The 27,385-nt window shown below is 39.1% G+C and overlaps 1 protein-coding gene across 1 annotated transcript in view; it reads left to right on the top strand.

Moving 5' to 3' along the window:
* The window catches only part of SLC7A11 (solute carrier family 7 member 11), an 86,936-nt gene that overhangs the window by 37,906 nt on the left and 21,645 nt on the right, over window positions 1-27,385 (top strand). Inside the window, exons 7-9 of the mRNA XM_006124420.5 lie at window positions 22,767-22,890; window positions 23,893-23,996; window positions 24,515-24,611. Coding sequence (XP_006124482.1) covers window positions 22,767-22,890; window positions 23,893-23,996; window positions 24,515-24,611 — 325 coding nt within the window. The remainder of the gene's footprint in view (window positions 1-22,766; window positions 22,891-23,892; window positions 23,997-24,514; window positions 24,612-27,385) is intronic.

The raw sequence follows: 27,385 nt of genomic DNA, 5'->3' as shown, positions 1-27,385 counted from the left end.
TGGAATTTCCTGCCTGGAAAGTAAACATTAGTTTTGCTCCTGATTAAGCCTCTGAAAATGTATGTGTCATTTAGTTGTGTGCATGTAATTTACTCATAGATGAAATGGGTGCATATTTATGTAGGGGTGGAAAAAGTACCCCAAAAAGTTACTTGAGTAAAAGTACTGTTACTTTGAAAAAAATGTAATTAAGTAAAAGTCAGAGTATCCTTCTGGAAACGTACTTGAGTAAAAGTACAAAAGTATCGCATCTTAATTGTACTCAAGTATCCAGAAGTAAAAGGTAGAGGGGAGGGAGAGGAGAGGAAGCAGGGAGAACCAAGCTTCATGGCTTTCTACAGGCCAGATTAACTCTTTTGATGTTAGTAGATTTTGTGAGCCTCCCCCACCCCCAGGCTCTGGGGTGAGGCCAAAATGAGGGGTTTAGTGTGCAAGGGGAGGTTCTGGCCAAGAAGGAGGTGCAGGAGCGGGCTGAGGGTGAAATGTCTAGATGGGTGGGAGGGTGCAGGAGAGGACCAGGGCTGGGAGACTACCTAGTTCCTTGCTGCTCCCATTGGCTCAAATCTGGTCAATGGGAGAAGCAGGGAAGCCCTCTCATGAGCAGTTTCCAGCACTGCCTTCCTCCAGTCAGTGGGGAGGGTGAGCGGCACTGTGCTGCTTTTCCCACACATGCTGGATCCAGCTTGCGAGGCTCAGGGCTCCCCACCACTGCATAGATACTGATAAAAAGGTGTTGATATGACTTTTAAAAGGCTTCTTCATTGGCAGGGTTATTGTGCTTGTTGTTTGGTTATTGTAAAAAAAACCATCATCGTTGCATGATGGCTGAATGCTTTGCACATGTGGCTGTGCTTTAGCAAATCAGAATGCTGGCTTGCACAACTGTCAGTGGGGAGCTGAAAGTAGTGAGTAACTAAGCGTGTCCAGAAATGGTAGTGGAGTAAAAAGTACAATAATTTCTAAAAAAACTACTTGAGTAAAAGTCAAAGTACCACAAAAATAAATTACTTGAGTAAAGTACAAATACCCAAAAAATGTACTTGAGTAGTGTAACAAAGTATTTCTATGTAGTTACTTCACACCTCTGTGAATGTGTGTCATGGTTGCTTAAGGTGGGACAGTTGGTTTGCCAGTCCAAGGATCTGTCTTGATAAAGTGAGTTTTCTTTAACCTCTGCACATTTGCTGAGACCTTTAGCTGGCCCATCAACTAAAAATTAATGTTTGCATTTCCATTATACCCACCTATTTTTAGGTCTTCCTTAATTACTTATAAATTCCTTTCTGAAACTTCATCTTTCATTCCTGGATGGATTTTAAAAAAATACAATTTTTTAGGGAAAGAATGATTTGTTCAGCTCTTTGAAAATTGAGTGCAATAAACTCCCCCAAATCCTGGCTCATTTCAGATGCTTTTCACAGCTTCTGCAGTTTCAAAATGCTTTCATTTTGGACTAACTGGCCTGACTGCTATTAGTTTAAAATACAGGCCAGTCAAGACTTTTGGGGCATTTTTTGAAAAAGCAGCTGAAAAACAGTAATTTTGTTTGGCAGTTTGCATGCCATCTGCAAGATTTGAAGGTGTTCCTTAGTCCTCAGCATGTGAGGAGTTCTAAGGAGAACCATTGACATCTCTGCCTATTACATGGATGACCTGGGGTGGGGATACAGGGGAAGCGGCTGCAAATGGAGGCAACGTAAAGTAAAGAGCAGAAAAGGCTGAAAGCTGGAAGACCCTTGTGTTTTTGAGTTGCTTTGCCCCTGTTTAAAATCCTCTTTGTATTCATAAAGCCAGCTCAGCAGAAAGGGACTTGAATTGAACCATAGTTTGAGTCTTTATTTTATCTATCCTGGCTGATATATTCTGCCCACTGGCTTGAATATATATCAGTGGAACATTTCTCAGGCTCCATGCTCATGTAAGCAGGTGAAAAATTTTCTGATGAAAGTATCTGTTCCATTCTGTTGGGTCAATTTTCAACGGCTAAAAATGCATTTCAGCATATTCAGAGTTAAGCTGCCCGGTCATCTTAATTCCCTCTGCAGTACTCATCTGTCCACTGCAGCTGACTAGGGTTCTCAGACCACTTGGTGGCCTTGTGTAATGTGAGCCATGATACCTGTTATCTACAGCACGATCAATTAAGGATGCACATTCAGCCCTCTCATTCTGAATGCCCTTGTTTTTAGCTGTTTAATGCAAGTCTTTGATATTAACTCTATCTAGGACAAATCCTGCTCTCTGCTCTGTGCATGTAGCAGAGCCCACTGCACAGAGGTGATGCCATTTTGGGAGAGGTCAGAGGCAGAATTTGGAGAGCACAGTTTGTGTCATGCCACTCAGCTCTTGTGGGCCCAGAACATGCATGCAAAAAAGGTTTTCTGGATTGGAAAGCAATTCCTTCTTCTCCTCCTCTGCTATTGTGACACATACACATGAGAGTCCATCTGAGGGCTATGTGCAGGGAGAGAGCGGGGACAATGAATCACTGTATGAATGCCCCTGTTATTATCTCCCCTCAAGTAGCGTGCAGGCAGCATAAAGGCTGTTGCAGCCTCCGGGCCACAATATAGGCTGCAGTTCAGTAGAGGATGATTCTTGCTGCTGCTGGGTCTGTGCGCCGCTTTCCAGGATTGGTTCCTTTGCATGTGTATGTAAATACATTCAGAGACTGAACAGCCCAATAATTATTAGCTCAAATTGTCACAACTGTGATGCCTAATGAGTTCTGTACAGCCTTTTCTCCACCCGCCCAGTTTTTCTCTTCTTCAATTTTCCAAGTCATTTTTACAGCTTGTCGGGAAAGATGGCTGTGCAGAGAGTTATCTGCTGTAAAGTCATACCACGGGAAATAGAAATTATCTCTAGTTGCATCTTAAGGCACTAGTAATCTCTGTTGCTGAAGGCTGTTTTCCGAAAACCTATCTGACTTCTGAATTGGTTTTCTGAGAAGACAGCCCACTGGTACTTTAAAATCAGATGACTTTCTGGCCTTTTGTCTAGTACATCTACTCCATTGTCTCTCTATTTTAATGTAAAAATTAAAGAATTGTGATGCTCTGTTTCACAGATTGGCTGCCAGTAAGAGCTATTTGAGACAAAGACCGAGATGATACGCCAATCAATGCATGTGTGTATCAGTCAGGATTGAAGCTGATCTTATCTGTGGCTTCTATAAATGTTGCAGAGATATAGTTTAACAATTGATTAACACAGGAATGCCTCATAAAATTGCAGCCTGAAAGGCGAAATGCACCAATTCACTATCAAATAAAAGATAAGACTGCTTCTAAATTATAATAGGACAAAATCTCACAACCTTTGTGTGAGAACTCCATCCACACATAATAGTCCCATTAGTAAAGCCTGGAGGATTAGACCTGTAGGCTTTGAAGACCTAACAAACAAAATCTCAGCTGAATTCTTTGATATAGCTATTGTTTTGTAGTTAAAATTATTATTCCTTCACAGTAAAAGTTAGTATCAGGCACCTAGCATGTGCAGACACATAAGAAGGAACAAAGGGAGTATAAATGGATATAAAAAATAAATGTGTTCTGCTCAGGGTTGCTTTTAACAGTGTTGCTGTCATGTATTCACATCTCTGCATATGTGTATCCAAATTAAAGAGGAGCTCCAGCATGGTTGTTATTTTCCACTCTCCTAACTGAGTGATATAGAGTCTGATCATAAGTGATGTCATCCTGTTAGACTTATGGGTTTGCATGTTTTAGGAAAGCAATGCAGATGTGTTAAAAGGGTATGAGAATGGGAATAACAAAGACTGACAGCTGAAAAAGGGGGGATAGGGCAAATGTAACTGGGGGTAAAAAACAGGCAAAAGGGAAAAATGAATTGCATTGGCATAAGTTGAAGTATGTCTCTCTGTTTTGATGGTGTACTGTAACCAGGCACAGCCACTTCTCATTTGCTACTTCATGGCTAATGGTCACATTGTAGGCAGCCTGCATTTGTTTCTCCTCTTGCAATGCTCACATAAAACTTCATGCCATTATTTCAACATTATGTCAATATAACTGCTAGTAGTGTAGATGTCAGTTATTCTGAAATAACGCTGCTGTGTAGACATACCCTTAGAATCTAAAGGTCATTCATGCTCCTCACAACACAAGGTTTTCTCTTCCTTCCCTTTCAGGCTTTCTTACTGAGGCCTTTGCAGTTTCTCCCCTGCTTGATCAGAGTGTGTTCCATGGTTCTTGGCATGGGGCAATTCCTCTGATCTCACAGTCATCCTCTCCACTCTGCATACTCTGCCACAACTCCTCCCTCACCCCCTTCGTTGCAACCTCCTTCTGCTATTTATAGGCTAATCACTCTGCACTCACTCTCTATGATGTGACTCATGATGTGTGCATAGTCTAGGTGAGGAGGACTAGACTTTAATCTTGGGAAAGCCACCCTGTTACAGGTATTTTTGTCTACATGTGTGACTCCCACTCTATAGCCTGTCAACCACTCATGATCCATGAAGTATTCTTCAATGATGATTTACTCAGAGATGGCTAGTCACACAATGTTGGCTATCCTTGTTTCTAAATGCTTCTATGGGAGTTTAAGGTCTTCGTTGCAAAGCAGAGTGTGGATGCCTGTAAAAAAATCTGGATTAAGTAGAAGAAACTGTTCTACCAGTGCTACAACGTAAGAGGAGAAGGAGGAGAGGAAATGAGCTGTCAGCTATCTTGGTGAGGAATATAAGGGAAGAAAGAAATGAGGCAGCCAGATATAATGATTATGGAAGCAAGGGGAGAAGAGGATCAGGTGGTTGGCTAAAAATTCTGGGGAAAGAAGGGAAGAAAGAAACGGGGAAATATGTTCGGGGGGAAAAGAGGTGAAGGGGACCAGGCAGCAGAGAAGTTGTAGAGGGGAGCGGGAAAAGACAAAGGACAGAATGGGTGTGAGGGAAAGAGCAGAGAGTGTGATTAGCTCTTTTCAAGGAGGATGCAACATTTATTGCATTAAAGGCCACTAAAAAGTCTATTTCATTTTATTTTCCACAAAAGTAATTTCTGTAATTGACATTGTGAACGGGCGGAGAGATTATCTGTATAATCACAATGGGAGAGGGCAGAATAATCTTTTTGTTTAGATATGGTTATGATTGGAACCAGTTTTCAGATTTATCTCTGTTTTGATATCTTCTGCTGAAGGGCATGCCATAAACTGAGATGGATGTGGAAATGGTTGGCTCCTTGAGAGCCACTCAGATCCTGAAGCACACTCTGAAAACTATTTAAATCATAGAAAAATTACTTTCACTTGTAATTTGAAAAGCAAGAGCCTGAATTTGGTAATGAGGTACCAAATAACAGTTTCTTGTCATTATGATGGAGAATCAGGAATCATTTTCTATTTTCTGAGATGATCTCTCCTGCCCCATTAAAGGGAGAAATGCACTATCTCTTGTACACCAGCTGAATGATAGTTCCATTCAGACTTTATAATATTTGAAGATAATCACAGCATGTGATTCCAGAATGTTCCATGCTACTGAGGAAAGGAAAGCCCAACAGGTCCACATGAGTCAGGTGCCCACCCATGAAGTTGTGAGAGGTAAAAGCTAGATCTACTGCATTGGGAGGCTTTCCCCCTGCTGATTGCTTAAAGCTTCAAGCTCCTTCTCATTGCGGGGACACTATTATGCAAAATTCAATAAAAGGAAACTCGGTTTTCCTGTCCTTCCATAGCCACATCCTCTGGGTTTCTTCAAAGGTAGGGACCAAAATCATTCCAGGTTCAGAAGTAAAGGGACCACTTGAGAGGAAAAAGTTTACACTGAGGTTTGTGGTTATAGAATTTTACCATTTATGCTGGTCTAGTGGCTCACAGGTATTTGTATTAAATTGAATTGTCAATAGCTAACAGTTCTGGATTATCTCTGTATTTCATGTTTTATTTCGTTTTGTGGTACATCACTATGCATCTGGTTATTTTGTGTCAAGCCCTGGTGCTTCAACTAGCGATGCACTAATCTGCTGAGTGTGTTTGCTTTTCTTTTTCTTTTTGTGATGCGGAGTGACAATAAATCCATCTTTCTAAAAGAAGTAAAAGAAGCTTTTACCCATAATCCACTGTGTATTTGTCAAAATTTCCATCTTAGCTTTATTTTACTTCACATGTAAAGGTGAAACTTTCTAGGTTTTCATATAACAGCAACTCTTCCCCTTCTCATGCCTCTATGATATCTGAAGTCCTTTGACAAGTTGATGGTTTTTGTACATTTTAACAGTTTTATCTTTCACCATACAATCCTCAAGCTTTACTGTTACTAGTTGAGCAAGGAGATAGTGTTCTTCTTTATAGCAACTCAGGTTTTTACTTGGCTTTATGCTGAAGAACTTGAAATCTCCTGCAGGACAGGTGAAAAGTTTAGAGCTCCAGAATCACGAGCTTTCTTTTTAATATGCAAGAACATGACTATTCTGAACACTCATGTGAATACTGGGTGCTATATTCTTTCCTCAAAAGAGTTGAGGGGATCTCAGATGAATTGCTGGTATCTTGGATGCCATGAAATCTCCTGGAGCCTTCTGTATGCTTCATAGTAATTTATACCCTGCTCCATTCCTGTCCTATGTGCTTCACCAAAAGACCCTATCAATTTGGTACTTTTCAAAAGCTATGGATTCATCTCAACTAACATGGGTTCAGTAATGTGTAATATATTCAGTCAAGTCAGTGGGAACTTTGTCTGAGTTAGGACTTCAAGATGTGCCCCACATAGCATGCCTTTCTGTGGAATGGAGCAGCTCCAGCAAAGATGACGTTAACACCCTCCCTTCCTCCCCCATATGGCATTAGTTCATGCTTTGGTTTTAAATAAAATTAAAATCTCTGTGTGAAACCCAGTATCATCTACCCAGCAAGTTCAGCTTGATGTTGTGTAGAGCTAGTGCATACTTTCCACACACAGACCTAGGGAACCCTGCTTACTGCTGTTTTGACTAGGATCCATAAATATGTTTTCAAGCTCCTGGCTATTGCTTGTTTCTGATGGTAGAGTGTTGGTAGCTAGGTTGGGGAAAGATTGGTGTGTTAGTGCACTATTGTATTGCAGAGGAGTTCCTTCCCTCTTGTTGCATGTAAGATATGTCTAGACTACAAGCCGCTTTTGAAAAAGGCTTTTTCGAAAGAGCTCTTTCGAAAAAGCCTCTTTCGAAAGAGATTGTCTAGACAGCCACAAGAATTTCAAAAAAGTGAGCTGCTCTTTTGAAAGAAAACACCCAGGCAATCTGGATGCTCTCTTTCGAAAAAGCCCTGTTTGCATTCAAGAACGCCTTTTTTCGAAAGAGCTCTTTCGAAAAAAGGCATTCTTTCTGGTAAAAGTAGGTTTACCTATTTCGAAAAAACTGCCCATTCTTTCAATTTAATTTCAAAAGAACATGATGGCAGTCTAGATGCAGGTGAAGTTTTTTTGAAAAAAGGCCACTTTTTTAAAAAAAATTCGGTAGTCTGGACATACCCTAAGGGAGAGCCTCTCTATACACGTTTCTTTCCTCCTCTCCTATCCTGCAACCTCATTACAAGAGATGGAAGAACTGAGCCTTGAACATACCAAATGCATCGCAGGAAGCTGGCGTTACACTAATATACTGTTATACTAGGATCATTCTTAAACATAAAAATTGTTATTGTTAAAAGTTTACAGCATAATCTAAACTTTACTACAGGTTGAAACTTGGAACTTGAGTTCCAATCATGGAAGAGAAAAATGTGTCATTATTAAATGATATCATTCTAAATAAAACCATTATAATTCAATTCAGTGATGTATGGAGAATAAAGCATCAAAAATACAACAGAAGATGAGTAGAATAAAATATGGAAAAAAACATAACAGGAAGTACAAGAGATTTTCTATATATAGTTTTGAGTTTGTTTCAATGAGTTTTTTAAAGTATGGATAATTAGTTAATACCAGGAGTAGTAATTTCATGGTGAGAGTGGAACCACTGATGTGTTAGATTTTCTCTCTAGTGAAACAAAAAATTGTATAGCAACAGTGATATCCTACAGATTTGTAAGAAAAAGATGTTCATATGTTGCCTGGGTCAGCAACAAAGTTAGCTTAATATCTTGTTCAATTCATGTCACATATTTTTCAAGTGAAATATTCAGTAAATGCTTTCATTATTTGCTCCACTTTAATCAATAGCTAAATAGCTAAGTTATATTTGTTACACTGTGGTCATAGCAAAGCAAATGTAATTTAAATTAGTAGGTGCTGCTTTCAGATATACGTATGCATTGTATGCAGACAATTTATAAGCTCTTAGTTCCCAGTTTTACTGATACATTGTATAGAGTCACATTAAAAAAAAGCCCGGTGTTAACATTTTTTATCACTGAAAGTCATTATCTTACAATACAGTCTGTGTCTATAAACTATGAATTAAGTGGATTTATATAAGACCTTTACAGCTCCAGAAGAGCTGTAGACACTATAATTTGCATTTACAAAAAGCACCTAAATAAATATAGCATTTGCAAGTTATGCTGCCGTGATTTATCTATTCTGATTAATTTATGGGACTTTTGAGTTAAGTACTACTATTACGTGCATCTTTATAATGCCATTGCTTTTGAATGTATTAAATGAATGGCGAGTAAAATAATATTTAACTCACCTCTTAGCAATATTAAAAGTAGTTCTGATTGCCCTATCTTAAAAAGGTAATAGGGTATGGAAAACTCCTAGATGAATTGTGCTTCAAATGTTGACTGGGATTGCCTTATATTAGATGAGGCAAGAGGAAGGAGGCATGATAAAAGGATATAAAATAAGGAATGATACGAGAAAGGGGACTGGGTGCTTTTGTTTACTTTATGTCAAGAGACAAGAACAAAGAGCTACTATTGTGACAGATCCAGAAGTGATAGAAAGCAAATAGTTTTGCAACACACAAATAATCCACAGATCTCATTGCTATTTGATATCACTAAGGGGGATGCATCATCACAATTTTAAACAGTTACGTATTCATATGGATCTAAACTATATCCAGAATCATTACAGAAAAAACATTTTTTTGTGTTTTCAGAGGGATATAAAACCTCATGTTTCAATCATGTAATGTTAAGCCAATCTTTATCCATTGAGAACTAGAAGGAATTTTTCTCTAAGAGCTGTTATCACATAACTGTCTACTGCAGGGTGTCTCAAACCCTTCTCTGAATCTTCTATCTTGGCCATGGCTGGAGACAAGATACCGGATTGGACAGCCCTTGGCCTATGCTATGGGAACACTTTTCCTCACTGTGCTCTCAGTTCTGCAGTCTGCTCTCCACATATTCCAGTTGCTTGCAAGGTCAAGGCCCAAGTTTCTTTTTCCTTCTGGTTAACGTTTTCCCCATTCCCTCCTGTAAGTGCAAAAGTGCAGGCTTACTGAAGGCTATTTGAATCAGAGCTGGTTTGTTCAGTATTACTTTGTATGTTGGCTTCACAAATATTTTTTTTTATTTTTGAGAGGCTTGGCTTTTATTTTTAGTGTTCTTCTATGCTAGTTTTAAAGTAGAATAAAATGGCATATTGTATGTAGATCACAAAGGGAAGATACTCTTTCTTTTTTGTTTTCTTTTAAGTTTTGGCATGAAACAGTGGTGGGTCATTTTGTTTTGCCATAGACAAGCTAACCAGTGGGCAGTCCCCAAAAGATTGTAATATTTGTTTAGTAGGTCAAATTTGGCTTTTATTGACAGTGGTACCAAGACTTTCAAAAGTGACTAAGGATTTGGTGTTTCTTCTCTTGCTGGATTCCAAATGTAAGATGATTTAAAAGGGACCTAGCGTTCATAAAAGCTTACCTGCCATCCCTCTAAAATCAACCCTTTAAGGTCATTCAGCAAAGGGGTTAGATTCGATGACCTCCTGAGGTCTCCTCCAACTCTGATTCTATGAACTTAGTCATCCAAACCTGAGATACCCAGGATCACTGGTTACTTCTAAAAATGTAGACCTTTTTCTCCTGTGATTAAAATAGGGGCATATTCTACTCTCTGTACACCCATGCAACTCCAGTTTATAAGTAGAGCTGTTCAGGTTTAACAGCAGAATTTAGCTGGTTTGTATTTAACTGATATTAACTATACCAAAGAAGCCAAACTAAGGAAATTCAAACACAAATCTTAAGTCCCCGTTAAACTCATTTCAGAGATTTTCAGTCAGTGTGCACGGCATGTCATACCATATGTGCATGAGCATATTTCAGACTGCACTTGGAATTTTCTGGGTTGATGTGCTGTGTCAGAACTTGATCATTTCTTACAGGTCCTATTTCAAGGTGCTGCATAAAGCATGCCAAGCACATAGTAAGTTTGCTGCAATATATCTAGCAAGATCTAATTTCCTTGCTCTCTTGGGAGAAAGTTATTTACATGCTGGATAAGCCCATTCGTCGCAGTACAATTCTGTTAAGATGCCTTCCTTTAATTTTCTTTAAAATGCTTCTTATTTTTTAAAAGTGCTAACTAATTAATGTCCCTCAAGGCACTTGTGTTACCATTTTTCTCATTTTAAATTCCTATAATAGAACAGCCTTTGTTGGTAAATGATATTCAGTTTCCATGGTGCTCTTTGTAACAAGTAGCTGCTCTTTTCATCATGGAATAGTGCAATTTCAATTCATGCTGAAATATCAATGGTAACATACAGCAGCAAATTGTTCCTTTATGATCCTTGTCATTGTTGAAACTCTCCTGTTAAGAATTAAATGTCAAAGAATGTAATGAATATGAAAAGTCTGATCTCTTTTTTCTTTTTACCTCGTGAACCTAAGATATCGTCCTTTGTTGTTACCAAACTGGGTTATTAAAATGCTAACAGCGATGATTCCTAAAAAGTTCAGATACAAGAAGGAGAGGGCACCATTTCCCCCCTCAACCCCTTTAGCATCTGAGCAAAGTGCTTTGTATTCACGCAGCTTTTTACAAGGCTTTGGCAGTTCATTTTCAGAAGGATAGCAACCTAGCCAGTCTGCTCCATTACATTACTTGAGGTGTCAGTGTACCATTTGCTATTCTATAAATCGGAAACCTATTTCTTGATATAGATACTAGATATACATGTAGATCAGTGCCTTCCACCTCTGTGCCTTCCACCTCTACCCCAAACCCATTCGCAATCAAAATATCCTAATTCTTACTATGGCAAAAAAGGATGATTTGACAGCTAATATTTGAATGGAACATTCCTCTCTATATCTTAATGTGATATATCCCCTGCCCCATCACTTCTTCCCTGGCAATGACATTTTTGTTGTACCTCAGTTGGTCTCAACTGGGTCAGATATCCAGAGCTGCAAGGCCCAGTCAGTTCCTTTCTCAACTCAGATCACCTTGTTTATACCTCTGAGTTCCACAACAGTGACAGGTGCCTAGGGCTGTCTTCATGCTTTATGGGAAAGAATATTGACAGGGCTACTGCTATGTCAGAGGCATGGGAACATTTTTTATAGTATGGATGCTGACAGCCATTGAAAAAAATTGTAAATGCTGTGTATAGTGGAAACCACTTCAAGCTAGGGGGTGCTGCAGCCCTGTGCTATGTTTGATCTTAAATAGGACTTGAATTTCAGAAGGATTCTTTTTCTCCTTTTTTTCCCTTGTAATACTAAAAATGATTTTTTGGGGGGAAGGTGAGGGGACAGTATCTCCAGCTCATAAATCAGGTGTTCAGAAATTCAATCATTCTCAAGTCAGATGAGAACCTACTGCAATAAAATAAGTCTCATGTTTTTAATACATAATTGCCCCATCTATTATTTTTAAACCTTCTGTTGGGATGTGTGTGTGTTTATGCATTCTCCTATAGCAGCAGAGGAGAAGGTGAAACTGAGATTTAGGGTTGTAAACTCCAGATTGGAAGAAATGCCGTGAACCCAGAAGCTTTTGCATTTTTGTTTCTGAGCTTGATACTGGTATAGACCAGTGATGCTGCTTTCTTTTTTTTTTTTTTTTTTAGGAAAGCCTGTGCCAAGTTTGCGTCTGTAGCTTCTATCCCTTCATATAAATGCTATGTTTTAGTATCACTTCTCATCATAAACTATGCTACAGGCAGTGATGTAAGTGCTTCCAGAAGGGAAAAAATAAGATAAAGTACATCAAAGAACTAAGGTGATCTTAAGTTATAGTACAAACTATACAACAAATGTCAAATCTGAGTTCTCACATCTCTGCTTTATTGAATTTGTGTAGTCATTCTGGGAAGTTTGTGACCTTCTCCAACAAATATATCAAACATTGACATTTGATGGAAGCATGGAAATGGTTTATGAAAGAGTTGACTGAGAACCCAGAGGTGATGATGGATTTTTGCGTGAAACATTTGAATGTAGGTTTCACACTTCTTATAATACATACTTTTCTGCATAGGAAGGGCAGTGGCAGATCTTGTGTTGGTACTCCTAGGTAAGATTAATCCCACGCCTTTGTTGTAATGGGTATGTCGGGGTCAGATATGGACTAAACACCCATTTGTTTTCTTAAAAAATGAACAGATATTTGTTGTTGTTAACAGTGCCTGATTTCAGATTCAACTATTACAGAAAATGTAGCCTCTTGAACTCTCCAGACGTAGAGGAGTTTTAGCCATAAATCCTGTTTTAGCCAGGACAGTCCTTTTTTAAGCCAGCCTTCCTGACTCAATATTTTTATTTTTTCTAAAAGTGGACATTTGTCCTGGTTTTCCCTTGCCATCTACATGAGTTGGCAAAAGCAAATGTGACAAATGCAGCTGGAGGAACCTGGAACCGGGCAAGCAGAGATGCCAACCATACATGGGTGGGTGGGATGGGGAGGCAACATTCTAGCATGCAGGGGTCCAGCAGGGTTCCAGTGACTGGCAACACCTTGGGGAGGAGAGCATAGAAGGGGTCTCAGGTGAGCAGCTGGGGATGTCCCATTTTCCATTTGGAAAATACAGTCACTCTATTTGTATGCCTTCTTGAAAAGTATCTAAGGAGGCCTGTAGTCAATACATTGTAAAGCTAAATGTGGATGTAAATTGCATCAGGATATATTGCTATGAGAACTGGATTTGTTTTAACTCATGTTACAGTAAGTGCATTCAAAAAGTTTGTACTGGTTCTAAAGATACGACCAGTTCAATTGATGCTCCGATACTTAAAATGAGGAACTGCAAGAACAAGTATTTATCTTTGAAGGATGTCCACTGTATGTACAAGAGTCTGAAAGTACTCAATTCATTGAAATAGTATCATATCAGTTAGGAAATAGTATCATATCAGTTCTTCCACTATTTGATCTGAGGAAGTGGGTCTGGCCCACGAAAGCTCATCATCTAATAAACCATCTTGTTAGTCTTTAAAGTGCTACATTGTCCTGCATTTTGCTTCAACTACCCCAGACTAACACGGCTACATTTCTATCACATATCAGTTAGGGTATGTCTACACTACCCTCCTAGTTCGAACTAGGAGGGTAAAGTAGGCATACCGCACTTGCAAATGAAGCCCGGGAAATTCAAATCCCGGGCTTCATTTGCAAGTGCGGTATGCCTACATTACCCCGCTAGTTCGAACTAGCGGGGTAGTGTAGACATACCCTTAATGATGTGCTAAGTAAAAATTGTTAATATATGAAAAATACTCTGCAGTCTGTTAAACATAGAGGTTTTAAACTTGTACAGTTTTATCCCTGTATATGAGGCTTCTTCTTTGCTCCAAATGTAGCTCTTTCTCAAAGAAGGAGCATACTGGATGTGGGAGGAAGGATCATGACCAGGGCTTTCCCACTAGGCCTTTTAGCAGATACTGAAATGCATGGCATCCTTAAGGACAATCTAACTGAGGCTGGAATACCAGGCCACTGTACAATTGGCCCAGGACTTGGGGAGTGCAAACCATTTTCAAAGCCACTGCATGCTTACATACCTCAGATACTCTTTATGCTGTTCACTCTCCTCTGAGGATCTGGGCCTTCAACTTTAATATGTCATTTACTTCTGCTGTTGTAGTGAGAATGCTAGGCATGGTTATCTGTTTTGTGCAGGAAGACACAGGATCTCATTATCAAAATGATATAAAGCTGATTAATGTGTAGATGTGCAAAAAAGTCAATTTTTGGAAAATTATTATGATTGTCTTTTATGGTCTAAAACTATCAAAAGTGTGAACGCTCTTTTTAGCTGGTTAGACCAAGCTTCAGATGAATGAATTCTTTCATTTCCGCTGTAAAATGGCTTTTCTTATGGAAGATGCAACCTTTATTAGAGAGCAGTCAGACCTGGAGTGTATTTAGAACCATATGTTCTAATGTGGCTTGGTCCTGTGCATTCTGGCCAGCCAAACTGAGTTAGAACAAGATATGGCTGCAGTCAGGTTTAAACCATGTTAAATATAACTACTGGGTGAATGAGGCACTTGGCACCAAGCCTGCCAAAGGCTTTTGGCATGTCCAGTTCAGCTCAGAACTGTGACTAAAAATGTTTGGCTTGGACAATATGCTGCAGATATCGGTGTTTGTCTCTTAAGATGGTACCATTCTAGGTTCTGAGTTTTGCATTTTGTTACTCATTGAGTCAGGAAACCACAGCTGTAAAATAAACAAAAAACTACAAGTTCAGAGTCATAGCCACTGTTTTAACATTGTTTGATCTGTCTGAGTCAGTTGGTCATACAGCAGCTTCTTTAAATCAATTATAATCCAAGCAAGGTTAGTAAAAAAGCAAGTAATTTAAAAATAGCCACAATTTTGCCAGGTATGGGGCCAGATTTTCCACTTTGTTACACCTATGTCATGCCGGTGTATCTCATTGATCTCAATAACCTAAAACTAATAGGCTGTGTCTACACTGGCACCCTTTTCCGTAAAAGGGATGCTAATGAGACACTTCGGAATTGCAAATTCCACGGGGGATTTAAATATACCTCGTGGCATTTGCATGAACATGGCTGCCGCTTTTTTCTGGCTCGGGGTTTTGCCGGAGAAAAGCGCCAGTCTAGATGGGATCTTGCGGAAAATAAGCCCTTTTCCGGAAGATTCCTACTTTCATAGGAATAAGGGTTCTTCCGGAAAAGGGCTTATTTTCCGCAAGATCCCGTCTAGACTGGCGCTTTTCTCCGGCAAAACCCCAAGCCGGAAAAAAGCGGCAGCCATGTTCATGCAAATTCCACGGGGGATATTTAAATCCCCAGTGGCATTTGCAATTCCGACTGGTCTCATTAGCATCCCTTTTCCGGAAAGGGGTGCCAATGTAGACACAGCCATACAGTGAAGTAAAGAATCAGGTCCTTTCATTTTCCAGCAATAACTTCCTTGGTACATGGGGTGGTGCAAATGAAATTGTGGCTTAATGGCCTAGCCTTTCTTTCCCCAGAAAGTCATAATCAAAAGACGATGAATAGAGCTCACTTGATTTAAGATTGTCTGAGCTGCAAGACCATAAATAACAATCCTACTTCAGAACATATAGATGCCCAGAATAAAACATATTGACAGGCATTGAAGGGAAAAGAGCAGTGATTTTCTTCACACAATGTTCCCTGTAATAATCAAAATAATAATCACCTATGGCTCAAGGCTACAAGCCTAAAAATTATTGCACATATACCCATTAGTATTTCCAAATACGCTCACTGAAGATCTGCAGCATTGAAAACTGGGGTTCTAAAGCACATAGTTCACAAAGTTCACAACTTCAAGCCCATTTGTGCTTGATTGCCCTGAGAGGTGGCACCTTTTTCAGTTCTTTGTATTCATTTTACACCCCTTCCTGATACAGAAAATGAAGATTGTAGTCTTCAAAGTTTACCAGACAGGTATGACTCATTTTGATTTATCTTTCAATAGAATGGGTTATATTGTATACCCCCCTACACACCCACAATTCTTCATGGAAAATACCAACAGATCTGTGGATGGGGACTTGCAACTGTTCCATATAATTTTGTTCTGTCTGTGTGACAAGTGGATTTGATGCATTTATGCATACAGGCTTTGGATGAAAAGCTGTGGGTATGGATCCGAGACCCAGAGATGTTACTCCTACCTTGTGCATCATCTGTGCTTCCACTGAGCACTTTCCAAGCTCCTGGCGCCTGTTTCCTTCCAAGCACCAGTCTCATGTTTTCTCCCTGTACAGTCCTTCTTCCGGAAAAGCTTATGTTGTACAAAGGAAGTGCAGTGTGGAATATCGCCGTGTAGCTGTAGTTTCTGTGCTGCATTTATTTTCTTCCATGAACTATTATTTGGAGAAATACATGGCATTAATGTTTTCTGGACCTCTTCTACCATGACTGTGGCTCTATGACCCAGGCAATATATATATATTTTTTAAATTGCCCAAATCTGGAAGCAATGCACTTTCAGGATTATTTTTTTAAAAGATTTCAGTGGTTCTCTAAGGCAATATCATTACACAAAAGTAATTCCTATAAAGGAACCCGAAAGTCCTATAATGATAAATATTCATCACACTGAAACAAAAACAAACAAAAAACAACCAACCAACCAAAACAAACCCCCCCCCCACATCCAGAATGTACAGTGCTGCATAATGAAAACCAAACTTAATTTCCTGTCATAGTAACATTGTAACCATGTGAAAGAAGTTAACCCTTTTGCTGATTAGACTTTACACAGATGTAATATTAAATGGCTTTCACCATTATTACAAGACAGCAAATTTATTACCCAAAATGATAATAAGTTATTTGAGATTTTTTGTTTATTTTGATACACTGGACTAGTTGCATTATGTTTTGCAAACAATGGGTCTGATCCTGCTAAATTGAAAATCCAGACCTAAAATCCATTTGCTTTTAGTGATAGGATCAGGCCCATAATTTATAATAGCTTTAAAAAGTAAAAATCTGCAATTTTGCTGGACTAAGTAGGAAATCTGACTTATTGTGTGAAAGGGAGAGTTGAGTTCTAACAGAGCTTGTGCCTTTTATCAATGAATGTAATATGAAGCAGCTTCAGTGTAAGAGTAATATACCCTCATTAGATAGGACATTGGCAGACAGGCCTTTGGCAGATAATGGATGTTTGTTGTTTGAATTACTAATGACTGAAAGTTTCATGTCATTTCAGAATTGCTATTGGTTTCAAATATCTTCTACATGTTAAAAATTGCATCAGTCAAATTAAACAGATTTAGCTAGACTGCCAACGTAGGGGTATGCAGTATTCTCATTTCTGTTTTAAGAGTGGCATACTTCAGATCAGTTCAAACTTTCTTCTAATCAATTTAAGCTATAGTGAAATAAATCTGGCTTCAGCCAAACTAAGTGGTTTCACATAGTTTTTTGCATGTTTGTCTTTTAATCTTTTTGTACTGACTACGCACTAAATTTGAGGGAATATCAGCAAATTATTTATTGGGGAATATCCTGCATTTCCTATATTCTGTTTACTTTTAATTGCTGTGCCTACTTTACTGTAGTTTTTCTCTTACTTTGCTTTTTATATTTGTTCCTTTGCTTTTATTCAGCTGCTAACCTATAACTGCTCATTTCTCACATCTTATTGCAGGCCTCAAGCCTCACTTTTTTGGGTATGGTGTTTTTCCCTGGACAGTGAACTGAGCTAAGCCGTTAGTAAAATCCACATTTAAAGTGAAGACAAGGAAATGACTTTTGGTTTGGCCATGGAACTATAAGGTGTGCGGAGTCAACATACTTTATGGCTGTGAACTCAACTGACTGTACTAAGCATATTTTGAGAGTGCACCTGTCATTTCATGGGAAGATCAGCCTGCAGTGGTCTCAGCTCTGAACACTTACAGTTTGTTGTTATAAAGCTTGTCATTAAAGCTGGGATATGAGCTGTAGACCTCTGGGAATGTTCATAACCTGACTTATTGAAGTTGTTCTTCCTATCCCCAGGTTCTCATCTTTTTCTTCTTGTGTCTTCCCTGTATGTTTCTCTTGAAAATATTTGCAGTAAGTAATGCAGTAGTGGAGCAGATTGACAGATGATCTATGATTTTACTGAACTTAGGAACAAATCCTGAAATCACTGTATAGTCTGAGCAACTGGGCTGTCTTTAGGTGGGAGACAAAATCCAGGAAGGAACAAATTCTCTCCCGGTCCATAAGTAAGTAGTGGAGCTCTGACAGAAGGTGCAGATGATGAACTTTTGGATCCACATAATTGCGGGTTTACCAATTCCATTCCTATCCCCTAATTTTCTGGGGTGTACTTGTGTTCTGTGAACCACATGGTTTGTACACTTCCAATTCAGACTTTTTCTGTTTCTGTTTCTGAACTGCACCATATTTGAGGGAGGATAGTGGGATTTGTCCCCCAGTGATAATTAGTCATCGGTAAATCATAAAAAAATTCAGAGGTTTGGTTTGATTGGGATAAGCACCCAGATGACTGAAAGTTCCCTAAATATGAACTGGCCCAGAGAAAGAGTGAGAATAACACTATAGTTCAAGATATAGGGCACTCATCGGAGAGTTGGGGAACACTTTTCAAATCCCTTCTCCTGAAGCAGAGAGGGAATTGAATCAGGTGAATAACGTGTCCCAAGTGAGAACAGTAGACACTTGTTTGCAGCAACATCTTGTAATAGCAACCATTGTAACAAGCAACTTTTCTCCTAGGAACACTCCCTGCTGTGAATTGTTGACACCACCCATAAAAACAACAACGGTGTAGGAACAACATAGCAAGAGAACATTGATGGTTTACTACCAATACGTGTCTTCTGTGCCCTCACCATTGGCCTAGCGATTGTATCAGAGGCTTTTCTTTCTCAGAGCTGTTTTGTGAGGAGTCAGGCATGCTCCAAGCACTCTATTAGTCCAGGCTACATAGGAAAAATGGATGTTTCTCTGCCAGTAAGCACCTAGTTTGAAGATCATGCTAGGACTTAGTTATGAAATAAGTGTTCCAGTACCTGCATCAGGCAACATGCTCAGAAGCAGACACTTAAGTGCCTATGGGACTTTGAAAATATAGGTACAAATGAGTTCAGATGCCTATAGTATTTGGTGGCAGCTGAATAGAGGTTTTGTAGATCTCAGTAGTCCTTAAATTTGGATTTTATATGCTCAGGTTCCTTTGTGAATTTGTTAAAATGTCACAAACTTTTCAGTGCCTCATAGATAACAGATTATATCGCTCACATGACCTTATGGATCTAGTATATCTGGAGTTAATTTAATTCACTGAGAATACTCATTTGCAGTTGGTTTGTAACTAGAGTTTTTGTTCTAGCATTAGAACTACTCACGTATTAGTGAAAGGATTAATTTATGAGACTGAGGTAAATAAAGGTATCTTATTGTTCACTGGGAATTCTTCCTTCAGTTTGACCAGTAGAAAAAACTCTTTTAAAGCTCCTACTCAGTATTTCAATATAGTGTTCAGATCTGACTTTATGCACTATACAATGATGAAGTGACAAAATGTAGTTCTGAATGAAAAATCAACCAGTATTGGATGACTCATCCCTTAAATCATGAAACTAGATAGATACTTTTGTCAAAATTTGCCATTGCAAGCAGCAATCTAACAAGCAGTACTCACTGGTGTTACATGATAATATATTGCAAACCCCTACGGTCCTGATCATTCTGGGGGAGAGAAAAGAGGTATAGATGGAACACTTCTTTTACATAAGAGCACTAAGAATTGAGAGGTCACCAAACCTCTTATTCTGCTCAAGGCTTTTGGAAACACAATGATTCCCAATCTTCAGGCAATGTAAAATGAATGGCACTTGCTGACTAGTTATGGGTTTTTTTTTTCTTCTATCAGCAGAGGTTCGTGCTACTCAGCATAATGAGCTAGGACTCAGTGTGCTATATACACTCGGGTTTTAAAGTGCACTTTTCCTCTTTAATTTGAACTGCCATTTTATTTGACAGGACATTATATCGAGCTCTGAATTAGGGGCACCGTGTAGCACTAAGCTCTATAGGGGTTGATAAGTACTCCATATGAAGAACAGACAGTTTTAGCTCAGGTGGTTTTGACTACCTGAACTCAAAGTCAGAACAGGAGATTATGCCAGCAGACAGAGGACATTTTATAGTGGTAACAATGCAATAGTAATTTCATGGCTTTTCTACCAGTATTTGAATTCCGCGTAGTGTCCCATCCACCCCATTCTCTCTTGCCTTGAATGACATGTATAATCTGCTGGGTTCCCTTTTTTCTTATGTTACCTAAGATAGCGGGCCTCTTCCTTAAATGACATTGAACTTATGCAGTGCCACGATGTCCATCATATTTCAATCATTGCTACATGACCACTTACTTATTTATCAGTAGTTCCTTTAATACTCACCATAGTTTTGAATGCAATTAAGATGTTGGAACAGTGGCACAGCCACTGTATTTTTAATGAAACAAAAAACAGGACTATGTAGCACTTTAAAGACTAACAAGATGGTTTATTAGGTGATGAGCTTTCGTGGGCCAGACCAACTTCCTCATATCAAATAGTGGAAGAAAATTGTCACAACCATATATACCAAAGTATATATGGTATATATATGGTTGTGACAATTTTCTTCGACTATTTGATCTGAGGAAGTGGGTCTGGCCCACATAAGCTCATCACCTAATAAACCATCTTGTTAGTCTTTAAAGTGCTACATAGTCCTGTTTTTTGTTTTAGCTACACCAGACTAACACGGCTACATTTCTATCTGTATTTTTAATGTCTCTCATTCCATAACGTCCCTTAAACTCGAAAGCTCTATATAGGCATCTGCCATAGGGTGTTCTGCCCCTTTAAGTTCCAAGGGCCTGGAGTCAGTCAGCTGTGGTTTCAGGCACAGTCCTTTAATGAAAGGTGTTTGGGCTTGGTAGAAAGTCTTCACAGATCCATCTGCAAGGAGGGTGAGATAATTATAAGAGCCAGAAATGGCTCAGCTGAGGTGGTGATGGTAGGAGGAGGAAATCCCTGGGTCAAGGAAACAGCACTGCATTAAAACCCTAGGAACCAACATGTCTCAGCTCTCCAGAATTGTCTTTGAGTCTCCAGGATTTAAAGATTAATCTTTAATTAAAGATTTATGTCATGTGATGAAATCTCCAGGAATACATCCAACTAAAATTGGCAATCCCATGGATTCCTGTGGCAGGCATTGGATAGGGGACTCCAGGATTGCCTATAGAAAGACAGGGAATAACTTTTTTGTGTGTTTATGTTTTGAATAATAAACTAAGCTCTGAGGAGAAAGCTCTAATCCAGAATTTGGGCAAGATATCAGCCTTTTGCAGGAGACAGGCCAGCAGCCTACAATGTTAAAGGTCCTTGTTAAATTCTTACCCAGGAGTGGCAATGTAGTTTGCAAGAGTTATGATAAAACCAGTACATAATGGATCCCAAAGGTGCTCTTTGAGCTACCTGATTTTGTTTCTTCTGGGGGGTGTGCTAGCAGGTTCTTTGGATCATTCAGAACTCCTGTTCCTCCGTCTTTACTCCCATAGATGTCTCTCATACAAAAGATTGCTACACATAACAGCCTTTTGATCCTATGAAATACATTCATGAATAGAGCTGGGCAACATTTTTAAATCAAATTGTTTTGTTTTGCCATGTTTGAAACATTTTTTTGGTTTAGGTTCAAAACAAATGTTTGTTTCAAAACATTAACAAAAAACTTAAAATTACTAAAAATGCTCAAAACTAAAGCACCCTGCTTTAAGCCCAACAAGATGTTGATCAGATACAAACCTTTTTTTCAATTTGCTGAAATTTAAAAAAAAAATCCATTTCAGTTTAATCCCAAGTACATTCTTCTCTGATTTTTAGAATTGCCAGTGAACATTTTTAGAATTGCCCAACAACTGGTGTACTCCTGGAGTCAGCTAGAAGTTTTGTCTCAAGACAGAGTGAAGTGGAAGAGACTTGTAGATGACCTGTATTCCACTTGGAGTACATGGGTTTAGTAGTAGTAGTGAACTAAATCAGTTTTTGCTTAACTTTACTCCTGACTGACTCAGATGATGGGAATAGCCATGAAGCAGGAGCATCCCCTTCTAAAGGAAATGTGTATCCTGTATGTATCATGCTTCTTTCTGTTAGCTCAAACTAAAGACTGATTCTTTAATTCTCAAATCTGAATCGTTACTTAATCTGGGCCATAGCATGTAATTTCTAGGTAGGCTGTGTTGCTTACAGAGTAGAGTTGCTTACTGGACTGGGATTCAGGAGACCTGGTTTCTACTCCCAGTTCAATTGCTGGCATCCTTGCATGATCTTGGTCATGTCATTTTGCCTCCACAATGCAGTTTTCCTTTATTTAAAACAGGGGTAATGACACTGTCTTCTTTCAGAACTACTGATCAAAAGTGCTGTATAATACATAGTGGTTGTTTATTAACACTTCCTTTGTCCTCATCCTGTTTTGATAAAATAACAAGGTTTTAATGCTTATTTCTACAATTTCTGAGGCAAATTCAGTCTTCTGTTACCTCCATAAAGTCCAGTCTTCAGTGTGAATGTCAGTTGGCACACGGTAGAGCTTTATTGAGGATATTGTTGCATATGCATGACTGAGGGACAGAATTTTTCTGCTTATGTATTATTATTTGAATAGCTGACTCAAATTAGAGACATGGAATGTCAATTTCTTTTTTTTTAAATCTGTAGCTTGTAGTTATAATTTTCTAGATCACCAGCTGCTCATCTGTTCATGCCAATCTTAGATCTAGGCATACAAAGGACAAAGACCAAATGACTTTTTCTCATGTTCTCATTTGCTTCATTTTGAGGGAATGACTAGCAGATTGCAACTAATGAGCTTTTTTGTGTCTTCCAGAAACATACCACTTGCAATATGCATTTCGATGGTTATTGTCACAGTTGGCTATGTGTTAACAAATGTGGCTTATTTCACTGCAATAAGCCCCGAGGAACTGCTAATTTCAAAGGCTGTGGCAGTGGTAAGTTATGGAGGAAAAATGCGAATGTATAGATCTGGCTATAGTATAACAGATGTGCAGTTGTTAAAGTTGGTCATTTCCCCTGAAAATAAGAATAAAAAAGTGGGAAACTTACAATGAAGCTACACAGAAATACTCCTATAAGGTCCCAAGTTAGTAAAACACTTAAACATGGGCTCCTGTCTCATTGATTTTTACTGGATCCCTTACTGATGAATACCGATGAGTTTAAGCTTATTGATAACATTAGCTGATCCCTATTCAGCTGAATCTTTAGAGTCACTGGGACTTGATCTTAAGCATGCCCTTAAGTATGTGTTTAAGTGTTTTGCTGAATTGTGATGGAGTTCATTATTCTTGTGGCATCTGTCTTGCAATAGACAAGTATAACACCACATACCAAGGTTGACACGGCTAAGGGGTTGTTTTTTTAAAATGAGAGACTCTGAACACACTATTTCCAAGTGACTAATTCTGTAATGTACAACCTTTAGCAGCAGAATGTTTTGTGGGAACACAGAAAATCCTGGGCAGCACCAGTGTGCTCCTTCAAACCATAAAGATAAAAAAACAGACTCTTATGATAAAAACCTAGGAGAGTAGGATGTGACGGGGTGCCACTATAGGATGATGGAATCACAGAATGGTGATCATTCTAAATCTATTGAGAATGTTTATATATGTATGCCAAAAGGAGATTAGATATAGATTTTCCTTTGCATAATGTAAATGAATAGTCGACTATTTAAAACAATAAATATTTAGGGACAGATTCTGCCCCTCTTCCATGAAATAGTACCTTTGTTGGCAAGTAGGCACATTGAAATAAGACACTGCTGTCCAAATAAGATGCTACTCACTGAGTAGGAGCAGACATTTGCCCATATAGATCACACTAAAAAAGAGAACAAACATGCAGTACACAATGTCACAAATTTATAGAATAGGGTCATGTGAAATCTCTTATTTTTTCTGTTAATTCGTGTTTCTCTCTTGTACCAGACCTTTGCTGAACGGTTAATGGGAAATTTTTCGTTAGCTGTTCCAATATTTGTTGCCCTTTCCTGCTTTGGGTCTATGAATGGTGGCATCTTTGCTGTCTCCAGGTAAGAAAATCAAGACATTATTGGAGAGGCACAAGGTGGTGGGGATGAAAAGTGGGTACAATTAAGGAATGACTCAAAACCAAAGAGGGCAAATTAAACCAGGATTAATTCCTTTACGTATCAGGAGAGGTTGGCTACAATTATCATTATGACTTTTATCATGTTTGGCATGCATTACCAACATATTGCTAAAATCTTGTGAATTGTTTTAAATATTAATCCCTATTAGTGTAATACCTAACTCATTAAAGCTTTATTTCTAACGTATGTGGTAAATGTGGGAAAACATTCTATTAACAGCTTGTAAAGACTGATAATATTGAGATGGAACATGGTTAGAAGCCTTTTGCTTTGGTTCTGAGTATGGGCTTCTGACATCTTTTGAAAGCTGAACATTTTAAAAATAAGTAGTACTGCTCAGGATAACTTTCAACGTGTTCTGCATCTCTAGTGAGATGTTTTTGACTCTTCTTTATAATGAGTGTATTTAAAGTCTGTTCACATTTACTTCCCGCTAGGATGTTCTACGTTGCATCCCGTGAGGGTCACCTTCCGGAAATTCTCTCCATGATTCATGTCCGCAAGCACACTCCTCTGCCAGCTGTCATTGTTTTGGTAAATCATACAAACAAATGTTCCTGCACAAGATTGTGTATTACAGACTTGCCTGGGAGGATTCAAGCAGAACGTGGGCACTGCTGGAGTTTCATTTATTATTAATTTATATTGTGGGGTTTGGTGAGGGGCAGAGGACAGTAAGCACAGACGTGAGACTCTGAAGTGGTGTATTCTAGTACCGCTTGCTTTGTGTTTCTGATAGCAGCATTTAATTCCTTGAGGCTGCTACCTAAATCCTGTCTCATTACACTTTATTTCTAAGGATTTGGGAGGTTGAAAGAAAGTGATTAGTTGGGCCTCTTTCAGCAACATGAAGTCTCATAGAAAAGGAAGTAGAGAAATAAAACTCAAATTCACGTAATTGGAAGTGCCGCTAAACAGTACTGCCTGAGAGCACCCTAAAGTGAAAAAATGCAAGCAATTATACACAAAGACAATGCAGGAGGGGGGAGTCCTGAGCAGTACAGTGATTGCTTTTTTAGTCATTGTGAGAGCGTATGCTAGATAAGATGGCTAAGAGAAACAATAGTGAAAGGCTATGAGAAGAAAGGAAAAGCAGCAGGTAGTATATAGTGATGGGCCAGTTACTAATTCCTACAACAGACTCACAGCTAAAAGTTGGCTCTGTGTTCATTGGATACTAGTTTCTATAATAAAGCATTAGGGGAAAAAAGAGCAGTCGTTCAACCCCTAATTTTTAAACTCCGCTGTTATGTCTGTAAATAAATTTCCATGTGGGGCTCAGTCTTTCATGGGGATTGTGGGTGCTCCACATCAGACCCTGTTAAACCAATGGCCTTGCTCCAGACTGCTTGACCCTTGTCCCCCTGCACAGTCCCACGGATCTGAGTGGGACTCCATGTTGGTGTGGAAGTCTCAGATTGCAGGATTTGGGCCTAAATCAATACTTACAGTAGGTGCACTTTGGGATGTGCGAGTGTCGGGTTAAGGCTCTGTCTGCACTGCAGTCAGGCCCAGCATGTGGAGACACACTCAAGCTAACTTTAGTCTGTCTAGCACAGGTGCTGATAGCAACAGCAGGATGGCCTAGGTGCCTGACTACAAGCCCACTAGGGAGTCTGGGGACATACTGTGCTGGCTCCCATGCTGCCATGGTTCCACTGTAGCTGGTATCTGCACTGGTGAGATCAAAGCTAGCTCCAGTACGACTCCATGTGCTGCTATCACACATCCAATTGCAGTGTCACCATCCACCAAATGTTGAATGTTACATTTAGATATCAAAATGTAGTGCCCAAGTTTGAAAATTGGGGTCTGTACTTACAGGGGTTGGGGGAGGGAGATGTTTTAGTGTATTTGTTTTACCCTGCAACATTCCATTTGTTTTGCTTACTATTTTATTGGCTCTTTCGTGACTTACATTTTTATTATAGTGCATGGGCAGTGCAGCTTCCCTTAGTTCCCTTTTATTGTGCGAGTTCGAGTTACACATCCTGCTTTTTCCATGCAAAAGCAGTGTGCTTCTGTAGGAAGATGGAGTGTACTCTGAGTCTTTCCTTTTGTTCATGCAATCCTAGATTTAAGTGCAGTCATTATGAACATATTTTCTGCTCTGACCTGTCGCATGTCTGCAGGTTTTCCTTTTGTGTGGTATGGAGAGGGCGGAGCACCACAAGAATGCAATGTGATTATTTGGGGAAGAGAAGGAAAATGAGCATGTACACAGAGTGAAGAAAGGAAAACATTGCATATTACGTACTGACTTATTTATGGCTTGGAGAATTTTTAAGACCAAAACCTGCATATATCAAGCCCTAGTAACTGTGAGATCTTATTTGCAGCCTTTTTTATTTCTCACCTCCAACCTTTGCTTGACCTGACATGCAGCATCATGCTTAAGGTTAAAGATTTTTAGGGGGCAGAGTCTATAGGTGAAATCCTGTCCCCACTGAAATCAAATGCCAAACTGCCCTTGATTTCAGCAGGGTAAGGATTTTGCCCTGTTTCTTTTATTTGTAAAGAACTTAACACAGTGTGAGCACTGTGTAAATCATAATGGACTGGAAGTCACAGGAGATGCTCAGTGGGGTAAACCCCGTGTTTGATATATTTACACTGTCTGTCCAAAGCCCAGATATGGCCAAAAATATATGTGTGTTTTGTTTTTTAATGGAGAAATGAATACAAGTTAACTAGCTCTTGCTGTAAAATCCTACTAGAAGTGGTTTTTATCACAATTTAGCAAGAAAGGCCAGCCCTGTGAGCTCTACCCCCCTCCCCTCGCCTCCTGACCTTGCCTCACTACATCTCAGTAAAAACTGCCCAGTGTGTCTCCACTAGGATTTTTCACTTTTTTTGTTTGGCAGTGAACACATAGCCTAGAGCAAGGTCGACCTAGCCCTTCATTCAAAAAACAAAAAATACAAATTGGCGGTGTCTTTTGAATTAGGACATAAAAACTGAGAGCCAGTTTTCACTTGACATTTTTTATTTGTGTTCTTGTGATTCTTAACATGCTTGTAAAATCAAGTGTGGACATTCCCCAGTCATTTGATCTAGGCTCTAAATGTTAATTCTTTAACCTAAGCTAACCCCTTTTATTAAAATAGGTTTGTAGCATAGAACAAATCAAATGTGTGTGGGAGTTTCTACACTACTCTTTAGAATAAGAGTGGGCAAACTTTTTCTGATTTGCCCACCTCAAGTGTGGAAATCGTATAGAGGACCATGAATGCGCATGAAATTGGGTTGGGGATATAGGATGGGGTGAGGGTTCGGGGTGGCGCTAGGAATGAGGAGTTCAAGGTGCA

This window comes from Pelodiscus sinensis, chromosome 4 (genome assembly GCF_052426305.1).
Source record: "Pelodiscus sinensis isolate ZL-2025 chromosome 4, ASM5242630v1, whole genome shotgun sequence".
Lineage (NCBI taxonomy): Eukaryota > Metazoa > Chordata > Testudines > Trionychidae > Pelodiscus > Pelodiscus sinensis.
Note: the sequence above shows the minus strand (reverse complement) of the source record. Positions and strands in the feature narration are given on the sequence as shown.